Source organism: Eleginops maclovinus, chromosome 4 (assembly GCF_036324505.1).
Source record: "Eleginops maclovinus isolate JMC-PN-2008 ecotype Puerto Natales chromosome 4, JC_Emac_rtc_rv5, whole genome shotgun sequence".
Classification (NCBI taxonomy): Eukaryota; Metazoa; Chordata; class Actinopteri; order Perciformes; family Eleginopidae; genus Eleginops; species Eleginops maclovinus.
Genome location: NC_086352.1, coordinates 7891625 through 7911727, shown reverse-complemented (window position 1 = coordinate 7911727; position 20103 = coordinate 7891625). Strand labels below are relative to the sequence as shown.

The window sequence follows — 20103 nt, the reverse complement described above, 5'->3', positions numbered from 1 at the left end:
AAGCTAGAAGACCTGTTTCAAGTCAAGGAGGTAGCATACTGAGCTATTGAGATGCTAACAAGACAAGCTAATGATGGTGTTTAAGCTAACCAACATGCAGCTACATTTATGTGCTTATGACCTTGTCTTCATAAAGAAAAATACAAAAAAGGTGGTGCTGAGAAAATACTGCACCTACTATTGGATACGTTACTGATCCCCCCTTGTTTCTTATTCCTTTCTGAGGTTTCCCCCCTGAAAACAATTAAAATCAGCATTTTCTACATATGTTAGGAACCTAATTCAATAATACTTATACAAACATTTCTCCAAATATGTTTATCTTACAAAAGATTATTTTTTTCCCCCGCAGAAATGTTTATGTCTGTTTGAGTTGTGATGATTTTAGAATAGTTTTGACAGAAAAACCAAGAAAACACAGATTTTGTGAAGAGTTGTACACAGAAGGGAGAATTGTCTTTTGCATAAAACCCCAAAAGTTGACAGAGAATATATATTTGATAGAGATATAGCTTAAAGTTCACCCTGATTTGCAGACTTTGAAACTCATTAACTTTGAAACAGAGGGATTTAACTACTCACCATGCAGCCATCAGACAGATGCAGAATCACTTCCTGGTTAGAGATGAAGGGGCGTGGCTTATACCGTCCTCAGCCAATGGCCTGGAAGTATTCGTGTTGAGGTTGTGACAGGAAAACAGGGAACTACATTATTGACATGATTACAATTTCCCAAATGAAATTCACTTTAAATCTAAATCATGTGATGTCTGTATAAAAGTTTTTTCAGAATATTATGCTTTTCTTTATTGTCTGAAAGATCTATTTAATCGTTACTTCACAAACATATGATTTTAACCAGAGAAAGATCGAGTTAGATGTACAAGTAGAGCTGAAATGCAATATGAATGATTTCAATATGCATGTTGCAAAACTTTTGGTGATTTAAGTACATTTTTCTGAGTATTCCTACATAACTTTTGCTCGAGTAACATTTAAATCCAGGACTTTTCACTGCTAACACATGGTTTTTAAAGTGTGCTGCTGCTATTTTACCAAGTAAATGATTGGAAAATGTCTTTGTACACTGCTTTAAAGTAAAACATTGTGAAGAATAGAAATAAAGGAGCCAGAGGTAGGCTTCTTCTTCTTTGCATCTTGGAAACAAAAGAATATGTCTCTCCTTAAGATGTTTTGATAGATGTGGATTTAATAGAAATGTATTGTTGTTGTTTATTTTGTACAAGGAGGAAACAAACTGAGAAAAAGATGTGAGCTTGTGGATATATATTTATATCAAAAGATTTGAGCCAACAGCCAAAAGCATCTCTTTATAGCTGCACCAATGCCAAGTACACACCGAGGAATACATTGCAGAGCTGCCAGTAACAACATCACCTGCGTTGTGTCTTAGTCAACACTTTCTCTGTTCTGACCGTAAAACGTAATTGTTGAAGGCAGACCTGGAAAAAAATGAAAACGGTGTTGTTGTTTCTCTCTTCCTTCCTCGCACAAAAGCAGCAGCTGCATGAAAGGAGTTCCTCTCTGGGATTCTTCAAAGGCCATCCTGGGAAATGTTAGAAAGCCACGGCAGCAGAAGTAGGGTGAAGCAGACTGAAGGCACCAAAAAAGAGAAACGATCACAAAGTGTCCCCCGGCGAACATCACAGACTGATGACACATAACAGCGCAAAGGAGAGGATTACTTCAAATTGAAACCAATTTCTTGGCAGCAAAAAGGCTATTGCTCTTTTATCTCTTTTATCTTTTGAGACTAGGACACATTGACCAGATCCAGAATGAACAGACTAAGCAGCTCACCGCTACAGAACCATGGTTTCATGTAAAGATCTTTATGTTGTTTATTTCTTTATGAGGACATTTTGGAAAAACCTCTTGCTGCCAATTTGGGGCGGCTCTATAGCTTTATAACTTCCATTCAATCCAGTGAATCTTTTCAGTGGCCAACAGAAGCACTCTATTATTCAATTGCCTGATTGGCAGATGTCCAGTACAAACAAAGTTCTGCATGGACCATAAAATTCTGGATGCCAATCGTGTAAAATGGTGCTGGTTTCATATGCAAACAAAGCCAGTGGGTTTTTTCCATTAGTCTAATAAAAACTTACGAGGAGCAAAATAATCCTCTCAAATGAACGCTTAAATGCTTTTCCACTAAATTCAATCACATGAAGAAGGCCAATAAACAAACTGTACTCTTCATAACTTTCACGAAGCCACTAAGCTAAAGGCGGACCAGTGTTTGGCGCGAAGACGTTTAGATGTCTCATTACACATTTGTTATCAACCATCTTTTTAAAGACACAACAACGCTTTCAATTTCATAAACGGGTATGTTTCTCTTAATCCAGTGCTGGTCACATACTTTGTGTTAGGCATCTAACCAAAACCCATTGACTTTAAAAGGAAAACCAAAAAAGTGTCATCTCATTTCTGGGTGTTAAAAGGAATTTTAGCAGCAGCACTCATGGTGTGTAACGTGGTGATAGTGGTACCAGTAGTCGTGGGTAGAAAAAGGAGTGAAAATGGTATAATATCTTGGCCAATCAGTCGGTTGGTCCACCAAATTTTCATCCTGACTAAAATATCTCAACAACTCCTGGAAGGATTGATATTTTGTGCAGGCATTCATGGAGGAAAGCTCCTACTGACTTTGTTGCCGTTTCTTCCAGCAACACTCCGTCATGTTTTACCTTTGCTTTGTGAACACAGGCTTTTGCTGCATCATATACTGGCTCCATCACGGCTCCATTTCCTCCGTTCACAGAGTTTGGGTTCACTGGGTTTGGGCTGCACCATGTTTATGACTCCTCTTAGTATCTTTCTGAAGCATGAAATTCAGTTGTTTATACATTTTATTGAATTTCTTTTATTGGTAATTGACTTTAAATACAGTTTTATTGATACTTTTAATGTGTTGCTGACCTTGTCCTCATACAGACAAAGCAGCTACTGAGAGACACAATATTTAGACCAATTGTATTTGATGCATGGCAACAATTTCCTCTTAACTCTCATCACTATTAAGCCCCTTTAAATTGAATTGAGAAGAAGACAAGCATCTCTTTCTCTAATCCTCCTTTCAGTGGCTCCTTATCTCTGAGATCTCCAACACTGTAGCCACATTCACAACATAGTAATTTCCATTTACATATCTTCTGTTTGTGTTATCAACAGGATGATTGCGAAATTGGATCGCAGCTCACGAAATACTATGTTGACCAGAAGGCATTACCGAGCTGCCGCAGCTGCAGATAACATCATTACTGCACCATCACGGCATCATCAGAGTAAATAAACAACTATATTGACATTTAAAATGAGTGATCACAGACGAGGTTTGAAGCCACACACATTTGTCATATTGAAGTAGGGCCAAAAAGCATCTGTTGCCACATCTAAATGAGCTGCAAATGTGTGTTCATGCTGGGGAAACACAGACATGTCGGCTTTGAGTCAATTCGACAGCTATCGGATGGATTGCCATGGCATTTGCTACAGACATCAATGTTCCTCTCAGGATGAATTGAAATGACTTTGTTGATCCCCTGATCATTTTTTAAGTTCCTTTATCAGGTTACTTGTCCAATAGTTTGGTTGAAATATCTGCAAAAGTACCCCATAAACGTCAGCTGCACTACGTGATGAGCAGTGGAAACGTTATACCAGAGACACGTCTGCCAAAACTGTTTTTCTTTCAAACACTATCAATGAAAATAGGCTGAAAGCTAGGCCTCACATGGTCAATTCACATGTTGGAGTTCATTAAAGAGTCCCTATTAAGCTTTTTGGGGTTTTCCCTTTCATGTAGTGCTTTTTATAGTTTTGTGTGCATGTCAATGGTCTGCAGACGCTAAAATCCCTGTATTTCCCTAAAACGCCTTCTATTGGACATCTTTGATTACTTTCGTGACAAAGTGACATCAATACTCACACTTCTGTTGGCTAGCGTTCCAACAGATTGTACGTGATAGGTTAAGGGGCGGGACATCTGTAAGCTGTTGACCAATCACAGGGAAGAAGAAGAATATATACCTTTAATGGTCCCACAGGGGGGAAATGTACATTCTGCACTCGACCCATCGTAGTTATAGGAGCAGTGGGCTGCCATTATGAACGGCGCCTTGCTCAGGGACACCTCGGTAGCACTTTTGGGGACTTGAACCGGTGACTCCACATCAGAACAGACTGGGCTCTGGTTTCAGACAGAGGGTGAAAAGAGGCGCTGCAGTACAGGCAGTATGAGAAAAATAAAGAGCTTTCTGAACATTTAAGCATGGAGACATGTCCCAGGAGAGACACTGAATACAAATATGAACCTGGAAATGAGAAAAAATAAACACTCACAATGCAGGTGCAAGAACATGAACAAATAAAAGACACACGTTGAAAATGCTAAAGACAATTTATTAGTAGACACTCATCAGCCAGAAATGATAACCTCCTGTAGAATGTCTTCCTGAAATACACCATTTGATTGGCAGTGTAAAATAAGGCAAAGGGCTTAAGATCATATTTTATACACTTCTGCACCAACAATTAACAGTTATACATTCACTTGTTACTGTAATTACGCTTTTGATAAATCTGTCCATACACCCACATACCAAGAAAACTCTATTAGCGGGGTGGGGGCGGGGGCAGGGGCAGTGGGGGGGGACGGACGGACAGAGTATTTGAGTAATACTCGTCTTAATGCAGTAGCTTTTTTTGCTTTTGGCTATACCTAGCTACATAGAATCTGACCACAACCTAAACAAAGATTAGATTTTGGAATTGCAAAAGCCAACACCGACAAAAGTTCATACGATTACCATCACCGTGAAAGGGTACTACCACCAAAATTGTTAAAGATTGATTATAGTGTGTATAGATTTTTAAAGAATATAAATTTCTCCTTAGGCAAATACGTCTCTTTATAAAGTATTTTTCTCACATAAAACACATTTCCAGTGAGCTGCGAAGCGTAGAGCTACTATATAGGAGACAAGCGATTGGTTGTTCCCGGCATCACAATTCATAAAAGTTTGCATCGGGTCCTAAAACATATTCTGCTACTCACTTTGGTTGGACTACACTTTATCTTGATTTCAGTTTGTTTTATCTGTATTTTCAAGGCTTTTACCTTCATATATTTGTGGTATTTTGTGGTCACTCTTTCATACAGTAAGCTTACACCGAGATTTAAACTCAGCTTTTGTGTGGGTAAACCTCGACTGACGACGCCTATCAGTCAAATGATCTTGGATATTTACAGTATGTGATGAGTTGTCCTTTTTTTCCATTAACTCTTAGTGTATGCAAGACATCTGAGTCTTAGAAAAAGTGACCTAAGAGCCCTAATTTAAAACAGCTTGAGTGCTCTCTGTGCTGATCCCACTTATCAGACCTGCAAGAAGGAATAATTAATCAAATAGAACTTTGACTTTTGGAGCCAGCTGGGAGGAGTGTTGAGAATTTACCGTAGCAGTGTAGCATGTCACTCACACACACACACACACACACACACACACACACACACACACACACACACACACACACACACACACACACACACACACACACACACACACACACACACACACACACACACACACACACACACACAGTGGAGTTGCTATGTGTAAAGATGTCCTCAGGATGGGGTGGAATGCAGCTCATCCGTACAGGGTCTATTTTCATATTGAGACACACAGACAGATCAGGGATAATAATTACAGAGCTCATTTCCAAAAATGCATATATCCACTATCATTTTTAAAAAACAAACGTATTATTTCGTTACCACCAGAGCACCGAGGGGGGGGTGGGGGTCAATTCATCAATGCAGTCGTTAGGTTTCTTCAGAGTTAGCATGTGGTTTTGTTAGCTGGTGGATATTTCGTTTTGGAAAGAAACTCCTCTGGCACACAACAACTCTACACTGGATTCACTGAAAGAACAACAAATGACATCAAAAAAAGGAAATAAAAGCACTACCGTCACCATCACCACGGAATATATACTGTATATTTTAGAAATACATAGAAAAATATAGAGTCATCTGAATGCCCATTATACAATTGTACACAGTAGTGTCAGAAAAAAGCCTATATGGGGGTGTGGATGTGTTACATACAGATGGTGTCGAGAGGCTGGAGGTGTGTGAAGTGACAGGTGTTCAGGGCATGTTTAGAGGGATCCGTGGAGAAGTTTGCACTCTTAAAAGGTCCAAATCGTACAATTTCTAGACTGTCAGAAGGTCTGTTTTTATGTTGACTTTTACCCATTTGCCTGCCAACGCCATCAACAAATCTTAGAAACTGATTGATTAGCAAGTCTGTAACACTGACAGGCATTAGTAAATATTGGCAGCAACACACAATACCCTGTAAATACCTGGATGTCCTGCATTAAACTACAGCCACCCAAGTAAATACCTTATAGTGACCTACAGCACATGTATGTGTTAGACTAAAGCACACCGTTAGAAGTACAAAAATGCTACAGTAAGTGCACACAGTGGGCCACACTTTTAGACTTTTGAATATGTATACTATTTATAGTGGTTCATTTTCTTACAATTTAGCTTCACATGACATACCTGCATTAGTATGCATTGATACATAGAGGTACAGTTATGGCCGACATACTGTAAGTCAAACAGTAAATTAGAACATCCGAAATTGAATGTTTGAATGCGAAAAAAGTCCAAATAAGTTGATGTTTATCCAAGCTCAAATACCATACCCACTATTGTTGTAGATGTTGTAGGACCATTATTTAAAGGGTGTTCTGATTCATTGTTTGTATTTACACTTACAAAAAGTAATGCACTGTTTTTGTGCATGTCTTACGGAATGAATACGTATTTAATCTACCTAATTAGGAACAAGGAAAAATAAAAGGCCAAATATGGGGGTCGAAAGTTACTGTGATTTCACGATTGAGACAGTTTTTCATGTGGAAATAAAATGTAAAAGTGTTTTCTGTACTTTTCTGTACACCAATAGAGTTTCCCAAATTAAATGTTGACTTGATTCATAGTTTCGGCTCTTCTGTAGTTTTTACAACCCCCAAAATAATATTTGTGTACCCTTAACCAAGTTGCTTTGTTGCCTAAAGCAAATAAAGAGTGTTAAAAAGGTTTATTTGAAAATGAATAGATGCCAATTACACCTGCATATCAACATTTGTACAGAAAAGCTAACATTTTATGAAAAACTGTTCATAAGTCATCATGTAAAGTGTTGTTATCCTGAAGGTAGACTATAGGGGCTGATATAACATACAGTTTTGTATTCTGAAATCACTTCCTATTTCAGTAATGTAATGAAAACCCGAATGGAATTTGTGGCGCCTCAAATATAAAAAGGCATTTTAAATCCTATTTGACTTACAGGATATTAGGCATCATTTTAAAGCTTTTCACAAGCATAACATTTATGAATTGAATATTCTACCTCACCATGTGCTAGTAGGGAATAATAAACAACTTCCTATAAGGGCAATTTAGAGCATTTGATAGTACAAGAACCTTTCATCTCATAGTCGCCTGAAAACGAGGAATCTTGTACAAATGTTTACATAAAAAGCAATGTCTTGAAAAATCCGGAGGAAGTTCAGTCTCTCTGATGCCTCCGCTTGGATCCATGTGAGCGCGTGAGCTATGATTTCAATCATGGTAACGTGGAATGTAACTGTGATTCAAGAGTTGATAGGAGTCAGTTAATATAAATCTTTAAAAGGTTTAGTGTAGTTAAACATCAAATAGTCTGTGTAGTAGAAGTCATAGATCCGCTGCCTCTCCAGCGTGCTGACCTGTGAAAAGTATTTTTCTGTGATCTGCGTAGAGGTCCTCTTATCGGCCGGGTTCCTATCTTTAAAATTCGGCAGCTTAACGTTGGGCGGCGCCCCGATCAATCGCAGGAGAAAGTTGGACTCTTCGTCCATGTTCTCGAACTTGCCGATGAAGTCGTAGTCTATGAGACACGGGTTGCACAGCTGGTTGGCCTGATCCCAGTGGATGTCCATTCCCACGGGCCGATGGACATCCAGCAAGTACTGGACGAACTCCTTGAACGTCACCCCATTGCCCGTCTTCAGAGCTTCTAAGGACGGGTTCACCCTGTACTTGGAGATGATGGGTTTCCCAAACATGGAGTGGTAGTAGTTGTTAGGATTCTCAAACTTGTCCCGGTACGCCGACACCATCCTCTCCAAGGGTTCTCGGACAAAAATGACCTTGGTGTAAGACTCCAGACGGTGCATGATTCCCTTTCGGTCGAAGGAGTTGAGCTCCCTGAGGTGGTGGCCGTCGTGGACTGTGTCGTGTTTGATGCTCTGAGCATTGGGAGCCTTTCCTGCCAGCACCATCAGGGTCCTCTTCCAGTTGGAGCAGCCGGCCTTGGGCACCTGGCAGTACAGTAACTTGTACTTGTCCTCCACAAAGAGGTTCCTCACATGATGGCCCGTAATGGTCTTGGAGATGCTGCTTTTGTACTTGGCGCACATCTCCTTCATCAGTTGCCGGCGCGCTTCCTGAATAGAGACAAGCTTTTTCCACTTATCAGGGGTGAAAGAGCCAGAAGCCGAAGGGGGGACGACTGAGGATGAGGACAAGGAAGCAGACAAGGAGGATGATGAGGAAGAAGAAGAGGAAGAGGGCAAGGAATCACTTTTACTGTTGTGATGGACTGGGGGACTTGTTTTCAGGAGTTTGCGGTGTCTTTTGGAGACATGAAGGGAGGTGATGTCCTGCTCCCGAGACACAGGGGTGGGCGTCTGTCTGCTCTGCTCTCTAGACCCAGGAGTAGCCGTCTGTTTACTCTTCTCAAAGTGCGGGAACTGCATCGGAGGGATCGGGCTGGATATGATAGCCTCTGTCGCTTGGTGGTCCTGGTAATTGTCCGATTTGCCTCTTTCTCTCTCTTGCGTTGAAAGAGTCTGTAAAAAAAAGGACAAAAAAGGTTGTTTTAGACATTGTTTACAACAATCACATGTTCAGATATATGTGCAGCAACATACGATCAATACTTTCTATTTAAAAAGGGTGTAAATCAAAGCACTTTTTCAGAAACACCATCCCTCCATTCTGCCTGCAGTACTCACACTGGCCACTTGATGATGCTGTTTCACTGCATCTTCACCAGGGTCTAACTTTGTTACATGCTAATGTCACACACTATCCAATGCCATCCATGACCTATCCATAAACTGTGCTGTAACATCAAATAAATGTCTTATAAACAGCTAATGAAGAATGTAAATTGGACTCATCTACTGCCTGATTACCATCCGATGATGCCTCAGGTCATTATGCATTCTGACATTTTATTTCAATTAAATGCTTTAATGGCATCATAAAGCCAATGGACTGGACGTATCATTTTAATTTTACAACAGCCAAGGTGATGGGACCATCATGAATCTTGGCTCATCCCCCTCCTGACTTAAATGGCCATATACTTTCATCTGCAGGGACATCTGGAGTGTGTGTGTGGGGGGGGGGGGGGGGGGGGGGGGGGGAGTGGTCCCTCCCTGCCTGTTTAATGTGCAGGGCGAGCAGACGGCACGTTCTGCAGGGTGAGCGCTGATGTAAGGCTCTCATTGGTGCTGAGTATTACGGCGGAGAGGAGAGCAGGAGAGGGTCAGCTGCATGTGTGACACAGAAACCTACTTTTTGGAGTCAAACATCTCCTCAACGTATCTCTCCGGTGCTGCTAGATATCATCCATTAATGATTCTCTAATGCAGGTTAAGAAACGTCAGCCCCTGCAAACCTCGGAGCCTTAAAACATTTTCTTTGTTTGATGTTTTTTTTGTTTTGTGGGAGTTTCTATCTGTTGCCTTCAGGCATTAGGTGTCATATCCTTTAGGTACTGTTAAGAATAAAGATATTAAAAATGAAAATGTGTCCGTAAAATGCAAAGTTGTGCGTGAACAAAGGAATACATAATCATGAAGCTGTTATCCAGCTACTGTTAAGGTTTAAGAAGCTTGAGATTTGAGTTAAACTTGCCAATATTTTAAAAGAGAATCGTTTTTTTTAAGAGATTGAGATATAAGTAATTGTCACATTTATTTTAAATAATTGTATGTTTTTGAGGTGTATTTTTTAAAATGATTTTCTTGACCTAATTTTGTTTAATGTACTATTTATTTATTTAATACTTGCTTTTAATTAATGTAATTGTCAATACTTACTGAATTACTCCACTACATTTATTTGACAGTTTTTATTTAATAAGTACTTTTACTACTGATACTTAAGTACAGAGGTGGGAGAAGTACTTGAGTTAAAGTAGAACTACTCAGATCTTGTTCTTGAGTAAAAGTAGAAGTACTCAGGTCTTGTTCTTGAGTAAAGTAGAAGTACTCAGGTCTTGTATTTGAGTAAAAGTAGAAGTACTCAGATCTTGTACTTGAGTAAAAGTAGAAGTACTCAGGTCTTGTACTTGAGTAAAGTAGAAGTACTCAGGTCTTGCACTTGAGTAAAGTAGAAGTACTCAGGTCTTGTACTTGAGTAAAAGTAGAAGTACTCAGGTCTTGTACTTGAGTAAAGTAGAAGTACTCAGGTCTTGTACTTGAGTAAAGTAGAAGTACTCAGATCTTGTTCTTGAGTAAAGTAGAAGTACTCAGATCTTGTACTTGAGTAAAGTAGAAGTACCAGAGTGTAGGAATACTCTGTCACAGTAAAAGTATTCTAAATGTTCCTCCAGTGAAAGTAGAAAGTACTCTCCTCTAAATGTACTTAAAGTAGCGACAGTAAAAGTAGTCATTGTCTGATTGGTCCATTTCAGAATAATATCTCTGATATGTTTTATAATGATTGATCATTAAAGTGTTCTCAGAGCTGGTAAAGGTGCAGCTAGTTTGAATGGCTTTGTATACTGCAGGGTAGCTGCTGGATTTACTCCAGGTGAACTAAAGTCTGATTTAAAGGTTGATTATATTTACCATCATTAATCCTAATCTGCCTAGCAACTGAAGGTAATAAATACATCTAGTGGAGTAAAAGTACACCATTAACCTCTAAATTGTAGTGGAGTAGAAGCACACAGTAGCATCAAATTAAAATACTCAAGCAAAGTACAATTACCTCAAAAGTGTACTTAAGTACAGTACTTGATTAAATGTACGTAACACCACTGCTTAAGTATAACTTGATGCCGATACTTTTGTACTTTTACGTAAGTAAGAATTTGAATGCAGGACTTTTCCTTCTATCAAAGCACTTTTAAAATGTAGAGCCATGCTTTTCCTTAAGTAAAAGATCTGAGTATGTCTCCCACCATGGCCTATAAGTGAGATCAGATCTAGAGGAGCATCCTCTTGTTAAAGTGGGACTGTTTGCTCAGTGAAGTCCATCTGAACGCACAGTGTGAGGTCGGCCTCTCTACACAGATACTATCAGACACGCTGAGAGCAACAAGGCCGACAATCACTTCTTTTTTTTACTATAAATAACAGTTGGGAGCAACCTGCGGATCTGTATGGAGAGACGGAGTAAACACGTACCTCTCTGGACTGCCGGGGAGTGTTTCCAAGCTTCACGCCTGGGAGAGGAGAGAGAAGACAAGAAAATCAGCACTTAGGTAAACAACATGTATTTTTCATCCTTGTAGGAGAGAGTTGGGCGCCTCAGAAGCATCAGAGGCTGCCATAATTTAACACTTCCTATCACTGAGTGGACTCTTTTGATCCGTGGGAAAAACCAGCACTGCTTTAATAGTCCGCAGAGGGAAGACAGGTAGCCTTATCTGGGTAATGAGATGCCGCGAGCATGAAGGGTTGGTATATGATGCTCACTGGAGATGAGACGGGGAGAAATCACAATAAATAGAAGGGAATAGATGCAAGGAAGCACTGTTTGAATGTACTAAGTAATACATATGTGAGGTACCTCGACTTTATTTGAGTATTTGGAACGTATTATTTTATTAAACATCTTTTTTTTTTACCTTTATTTTACCAGGACAGGATCTCTTTTCAAGAGAGTCCTGGTCCAAGATAGGTAGGTGCACAGTTACAGACAATTGTAAAACACACAGTCATACCACAATACCACGCTATGGTTCATTGCAGCTAATAAAAATAATCAAACAGTCTACAGAGTAATTCAATTAACCCCACCTTTGCCACATGCAAAATGGAAGTCTACATATTCCTGCACCACTAATTAAAATCCAGTAATATTTGTGAAAACGATTACTAAATGAGCCATTCGACAGTAGCTCAGTCTGTAGGGCTTGGGAGCCAAAGGGTCGCCGGTTCAAGTCCCGATAGGACCAAGTACAGAGTGTGTTCTGATAGCTAGAGGGGGTCATGACCCCATCCGGTCCACTAGGGGTCTCCATGTGTGTTCTCTGTTTGCTGGCTCTTAATTTGTGCTACAGGTGATCTAAGTCATCAGCCTGATGAGACACACCTGAGAGGCTTGGACAGGTTGCTTTAGGTTTTGTTTTTGGTAAATAAATGTGTTTTTTGTTGCACGTAAACCCGCCTCGTCTCCCTTATTTCTTGCAGCTATGAACATGTAACAAACGGGGGCTCGTCCAAACTTATTGAACACCATTTATGTATATATTCATGTGTTTTAGTGTAGCTTTCTTGCTGATTGTAAGTGGTTTGACGAGTGGTTTTGGACTAGTGTGGTGAGTTAATGTACTGTAAGCCGCTTCAATGAAATACAGACGTGCATTTGTCCTATTTCTACATGTGTTCAATTCTAATGTAAATGACACAGGAGGGAAAATTGAAACTCCCTTGGGGACTAATAAAGCGTGTCCTCATCCTAATCTCGATAAGTAGTTTGACCTGAGTATATTTTGATCCTAACACTATTGTACTTTTACTTGAGTAAGATTTTAAATCAAGGAATTTCACCTGAGTGTATTTTACTCTGCCACAATATTTGAGTACTCCTTCCACCGCTTCTAGGAATAAGAAATGAAAGAAAGCCCCCAAAGTGAAGCAAAGTTAAAAAAAGATGTAGTCTGCAGACGGGAGGATAGACAGGGGGAGATTGAGTCGGCTGAGCTTGCAGAGGACAGCCGGAGAGTGATGGAGACGTACAGATTGGTTTTGTGGCAGCCTTGGGGACAGGTGCGATGTGTATTGGCAGATGTGCGTCAGCCGGACAGACGATGTGTTTAGTGGTCTGTCTCCAGCTGGACATCTCTTTTCCTCAGGTCTCTCCCCCCCCCCCACCGTCCTGCTGATATATAATCAGGCTGACAGCTCTGAGAGGGGCTGCATGGTTGCTGATGGGGGGGAACGAAGACACCTCTGCCTGAGTGGCCTGTCACTTCCAATTTGAGTTTGGAAGTGATAGGAACCTGCACGAGGGAGGGGTGCAGATGCAGGCCACAACCTTCCCTAAGTGATCAGATCTGCAGAGCCCCATCTCACACTTAAACACGCCTCAGTGGGAAGGGAATAAGACGTGTTGCTCAGATGCGATGTTGTTTCACATTAGTATGCGTTGGAGAGCAGCGTCTGGCTCTGTGCATTGAATCTTCTCTTGTCTCAATTCTTCTGAACGAGACACTGGAGGAGGAAAATGAACGGGATCGGGATAAGGAGGCGGCGTGTGACATTTTCTAATCTTGTTTGGGTGCTGCCATGCCATTTGATCTCCTAACCCCTAATGATAGCTTGTGTAGGATGTGCATCTTTGATAACAATTTGCATTGGCGCGACAAAAAAAAAACCGCATGAATATTTATCACGACACACACTGACGCCATCGCCGGGGAGACACATCGACAACAACGAGTGTCGTTCTGAACTGATGGAGCGGCACGAGCCCCCGATAACCCTGACCATTTTGTCAAACTCCGCGCTCGGTTATTGATCTTGAAAAGCCTATCATCAGGGTGGTAATTGAAATCTCTCAGAAGGTTTAATTGGTTCCTTTTAAGAGGTGTTCGTCAGGCTGTTGGTACAAGTTTGTCACAGCTGGTGATGTCAAGACTGTTCCCATTCAGAGTGGCCCCTTAATATTTAATATTTGACGTTTGTTGGGGCTCTTACCATAAAATGTAGCTGGTGAGAGAGCTAACTAATGGAAGTTTGTCCCGATCTGCTGTATCCATATTGTTTATTTAGTACAGCCAAAATATACAAGATAGATTTAATGAAAATCCAACAAAATAAATAAAACAATAAAATAAAAAAGTAAACAAATTGTAAAAATAATAATAATTAAAAATAATGAAAAAAATAAAAAATAAAATCCTAATAATAATAATAATAATAATAATAATAATAATAATAATAATAATAATACAAGATATTATCCATACACAAAGCTCTTGTAATAGCAAAAACAAAAATACCTATTCGTAACAAACTAAATCATATGATCAAAGGCTGTGGGGGATTTTAATTATCTTGACAGATTTTTCCCCTATTGCATGCTTCAAATAAATATTCAAGTCAGTGTTCAGTGACTGTTCCTGAAAGTGTGTTATGTAGCATCCCCTGTTGTCAACATTTTTTAAAAACAAAGCAAGATTTTAAGAAATAGCCCCCTATAAACTCCAGTAAAATATCCCTCCCATAGAGAATGCAATCACCTGTTTTGTCTGCACCATTAAAATCTAAAAACAACAAACCCTCTAATTTCTGCAAACAGCACAAAAGGTTGGATTATCTGATGCTGATGTAATTGCAGAATTTAAAAGCCGGAGAGAAAGGAAATCTAATGTAACGTACTGTGCGTAATAGCTTACCTTCACTATAAACAAAAGACTTTAAATGAGGGTAAATCCGGACTCTGATGATGGTGAGGTTTCATGACTCAGCAATGTGTCCTTGCACTTTTGCCCCCGTTCTTGTGAATGGCATAAAGGAACTTCATTTTGTGATTAAACTCTGTGTTGTACTGTGACGAATAAATACATCTTCCACATTGTAAATCAATGCAGGCTGATAGCGGGTGAATGTTACCCCTTGGCGGTTTCGTTGCGCAGCGACCCTGGCAGTTCTTTGGTAAATTATATTCAAGCCCAAGGCATTGAAGTGAGCTTACAGGACACCCAGTCGTCCTTCAGCACTCTGTGGGACAACGGTGTCTTGTTAAAAGTGATTTGAAAGCGACTCTGACATGGCTTGATTTGATTTGATAAATCCAGCCTTTACAACACAAAATAGTGAATACAATCTGTCTCTGAAAATGCATTTCTCACTCAAGTGGGGGAGACACGATTACATTTCATGAGGGACATTTTTCCTTGAAACTGAAACAAGAAATATAACAATGCAAACTGAATTTCAGGGGGATTGTAAACATCATTTATCTCTGTAGTGTCTATTTGGTTGCGGGTAATAGTTGCTGTTTGATTGCAATTTCACACTCAGTCAATTCCACTCAGCATAACCATGCTATTGATTTTTACTGCTGCACGCAGAAACGGCGATAAATTGTAAAGGCTGAGGGTTCGTCTTCTGAGATGCAGACAAGTCATCCTAGTTATTTCACATATAGATGTAGCAGCTTCAGTACAGGCACAAGTATTTTATCAAACGTATTCTCTAGAGATATAACACCTCATGACAGGGCAATATTCTTGCAAGGAGAAGGCTATACAGATGTGTGGTTACTCTATACTTTAAAATATGATTATCTGCGGCAGAAATGGAGAGATTCAAGATGAATGCACCGAGAAGGGATTCTGTAATGGGAGAAAACTGTCAACGAATAAAGAGGAAGATGATTTCATCCCAGACATTAAGTGTCAAACTGCTTTGGTATCTTTTGTTGGAGGCTAGAAGGTATGCTGGCTGACAGGTGCAAACGTGCTACAAAGGCCCAAAAACATTTCCACTTGTAGAAACGTGCTGCAGCTTCAGAAACGATGCAAATGTGCTAAAACACATGCAAATGAAGAAACATCCTCACCATCTTGACGAAACATGCACAGTCATTACTAAAAGCACTGCACAAACAAAACGCTGCAAATACAAAAAAACACAGCTGGGACTTGTTGCTTGTTGATGTTCGAGGATCATAAAGTTAGTCAACTGTCTCTGTTGTGGAGTTTCATAGTTGTTAATGTGTTGTCAGTATATCTGAAATGACTTTGTCCGCTACCTAGCTAACAGCAGATCTGAATATTGTAAGGAATCATGTGAACTCATTGTTAAAATAAGCAAATACAACTTGCTTTTTAGCTAAGCTTCCAGCGACACTGACGGTCAAACTGCTTTAGTATGTTTCATTAGAAGCTATAGAAGGTTCTGGCAGACTCATACAAGAAATAAAATCCACTGCAAAAAGCTTTTATCATCTATTCAACTCCTCTTATAAGTTACACTTTGATTCTCAGGTATTTCTCTGTTATTTTGGCAGCTGAATAAAAAGCAGAATATGCTCTTGAGCCTCATCCTCAGTTGCCCTCTAAAGTAACCTTGAGCTTTCACCTCTCTCCCTCTCTCGAAATCTGCTGAATATTCATGCAGACGACCCAGTCTTACCGCAAGGATCCATATAAGCGAGGGCCACATCATTAGCGGATACATTATCATCCTTCCTTCTCAAAGCCCCTTGTAGAGTTCTCTAACAGAGACACACATCAAACACTCTTTTTCCCTGCCACCGCCAGCAAAGGACAAAAACAATGTGAAATAATGAGCTTATTAAGTGAAGGATTGTGGCCCCCTATGTTCAGGAAGAACCTATTAAATGTTCAGTTTTTAACCACAGAGACCGGGAGGGTGCTAGAAGCCAGACAAGGCGTGTCCTCCTCCACTATCCATGCTGCGCCACCATAAACCTTTCATTAGTCATTCAGCACACTGAGCCACTGTGACCCCAGCCAGCTGCATCCCCATCTCTACCCGACACACCTCCCACACCTGCTCTCTGCACACCTCCTCTTGACTCTGTGGGAATAAAGAGGCTCTGTGGTTTATCAGAGGGAATACGCTTGAGAACAGAGGTATTAGGGTTTTAAGCTCTGCTCCGTTGATGTTTTAACTTGTTGTGGTTAGAGATAACACGATGGTTCAGTTGGTGCTGCAAACCCTCTCGGGACGGGCCGGAGAGAGGAGGTGATGAGGAGGAGGAGGACGAGGAGGAGGTGAGCAATTAGGGAGTCGGGATTGAAGACATGCTCACGGAGGCACTCTAAAGACCAAACACGAACCATCCAAAATGTGTCTGTACTACCATCTGAGGACGGTCAAGAGAGCCTTTGGAAGAATTTCCTATGTGCTCACCACTCAAAGCACAGTGTTGGCCAAGAATGAATCAATCACATGTCTTTAATCCAACCAATTACGATGAAACAAACAACCAGGACATGGAGAAACAAATTCCTCCCACTGTTTCAGTAACAGGAGCAATGACGCCTTACCTAACTCATTTAATCGGTATTAAATTAGATAACTGCCAACAGTTACTCTTCTCTAATTGGATTAATTTAGGTTTTGAATAATACTTCTGAAGTGATACATATGAAACACTGTTCAATCAGAGTCCCAGGGGTTAATTACACAGGGTCATGGGCAGAACAGCAGGCTAGGAATTAAGTCCATCAGTCCATCAATTAAGTTGCCAGCAAAACAAATTTTTCTCAGGCCGGAAAAAAATGCTTTCTACTCGATGATACCTTTACACGTCTGTCCTTGCTTTGTCCTAACAAGACCTCTTTAGTCTGTGTGTTTTTAAGGATGATTAATGATGGACTTAACATTTATTCTAGGCTGGGATGTAGTGATATTCAGCCGGGGACTTTTATGTGACTGGCTTTTTTTTGGCATCAATTTCAACACTAATATTTTTTTTGGGGGGGAGTTAAAAATAAAATATGATGAGGCTGAATAATTTCAAGACACTTTGGAATAACTTGCTGACCACTTTCTCCTCAGTTTAGCGAGTCAGCACTGCACTGAATAAAAACAAAACCAGGCCAGGCAAGCCAAGTTGAGCTGGAACACAAAGTCACAGTAAATATACTAAATATATATACACCGCCAACCTCTGATAATTTATGCTCCAAAAGTCAGCCAATTCGTGCTAAAATGGAGCTCACACATTCAGCCACATTTGTATACTCAATCTTTGTCAAAATATATGATCAAAAACTACATCAAATAATTAAGCCGATCGCTTTCAAGTAGAGAATTTGGAACTGTCCATGTTGGGAGGGGTGGCTTGAATCCCCCTTCACTATTGAACATATTGGATTGACCCATATTGTAATTTCTCCTGCTTATTAATAGAGGTTGATTAAGGTAATGGGTGACGATTCCCTTTTAAAGCTACATTATGGTTCATTGCAATCATGTTTACTGTATAGTAGGTTTGGGGTATAATGGGACTCCAATAAACACAGTTAGGAGGAATTAAGATGTAAAAAAGCAGGAAATGTAGTATTTTTAAAATCTATTTTAAAATGTAAAAACAAAAACAAATGTGTAAAAAATTAAGAATAATAAATGTAGGACAAATTACTATAATATATATTAATACTAATGCTAAATACTCAAATTAAATATGTGTAGTATATCAAATACAATTAGAGGAATGAACTTGTATTTTACAGCAATTAAGTTATGTCCTCTAAAATACAATTACAGGAAATAACTCAATTATTGAATATACACAAAATAAAGTACAATAACAGTGTGACAAAAAACACATAGAATATGTTCACAAATAAAGGAATTAACTTGTACAAAATGAGCTAATTATAAATACAATAAATATAAGTGTACACACAAGGAATTACAATAAAAATATGGCAAATAGCTCTACAAATTAAATAATTTGAAGCGTAATGAAGCCAGACATATTACTATGGTAATTAATGCTACATTTATGAGAGCCTGGCGTAAACATAAAGTGTGGATTGTATGTTGTTATTGACCGTGAGGACATTTTCCGAGCTGTTTTCCTATAATATCTAATAATACATGTGGTAATTCCATGCTAAAGGGAACAGTCATTTTCAAATCAGTGGCTCGCTAACCAGCGTTGTTCATTAACATGCCTCCGTGACATTCTCCTGACCTCCTCAGTCCAATTTCTTTTCACTGCACCACAGAGGGAGCACAAGAGCACAGGAGTTATTAGCAAAATCCATAAATTGTACGATGTTCAGAAAACCATGTGTAGGTTCAGCTTCCACCTCTGACCCCGCATGAGGTCAAGTGTTGGGAAGTCTCCAAGGAAGCACACCCCCGTCTTCATAAATAACACATGTTTTGGCTCATAATTGTCGGTGGCAGACGACATCAACATTCATTGAGATGTAAAATAGGGCGACGAGGAAACTTGTGACGTGAGGCTCTGATGCATTCACACCTTTGCACTATTTTCAGAGCACTTTGCCTCCCCGCTCAGAGACAGCTGCTGGGCTCATGCATCGTCACTTTCATCACAACAACGCTCCAGTGCGAGTGTGTGACGGGTCAAGGATGGTACATTATGCAGCGGTGTGTACATACTGGTTATGTTTTCTTTTGTAAAATGGAGAAAACTGTGACATCGGGTTATGCTTTACGGCTGGATCTGTGAGTGATTACATGATGAGACTGAGGTAATGGGATTTTCACCTTCAAATGAACATGCTTTAGCAATAAAACCATCCATAATAAATTTGGAATTGCCATTTAAAGATGAAAAAACCCTCCTTTGTGGGGCAATAGAAGCTCTGTGAATCCGCCTTGTGTCTTTAATTCACTCCAATCCCGGGCTTCTTTTTCTGTGCAATCTTCAAACTCTTTTCTCCTGCTGCGAACGCCGGGTACTGAACACAGCAGGGGTGGGTGGGGGGGGGAATAATGAACTCAGCAGATAGGAAGCTGCTAAAAGGGGGAAATGCAACGTGGAACTGATTACCGCTATGACAATTCATTTTGACAGCGATATATTCTCCCAGTCCAAGATGCAATTCAAGGTTAGGTGATGCTATGACTCCTTGAGGCAGATTTCCATGGAAACAGGGAGTCGGGAAGCTGTGTGAGGGGTTTTTGTGGGAGGCAGATTGTTTTATTACCACATAGAAGACGTGGTATTGCAGCTTGAGTGAAGAGGGATGTGTAAACAAATGCTACCTGTCAGCAGCGAGGCCAGGGTTAAGTGAATTATCT

General features: G+C 40.0%; 1 protein-coding gene across 2 annotated transcripts in view; it reads right to left on the bottom strand.

Moving 5' to 3' along the window:
- Positions 1–5672: 5672 nt before the first annotated feature.
- Positions 5673–20103, bottom strand: part of LOC134863565 (carbohydrate sulfotransferase 8-like) — a 210024-nt gene continuing 195593 nt past the window's right edge. For both annotated transcript variants that reach the window (XM_063882138.1, XM_063882137.1), the window contains exons 3-4: positions 11521–11558; positions 5673–8946 (exon numbers count right to left, since the gene is read on the bottom strand). In XM_063882138.1, the coding sequence (XP_063738208.1) occupies positions 7729–8946; positions 11521–11558 (1256 nt within the window). In that variant the 3' untranslated portion in view covers positions 5673–7728. The remainder of the gene's footprint in view (positions 8947–11520; positions 11559–20103) is intronic.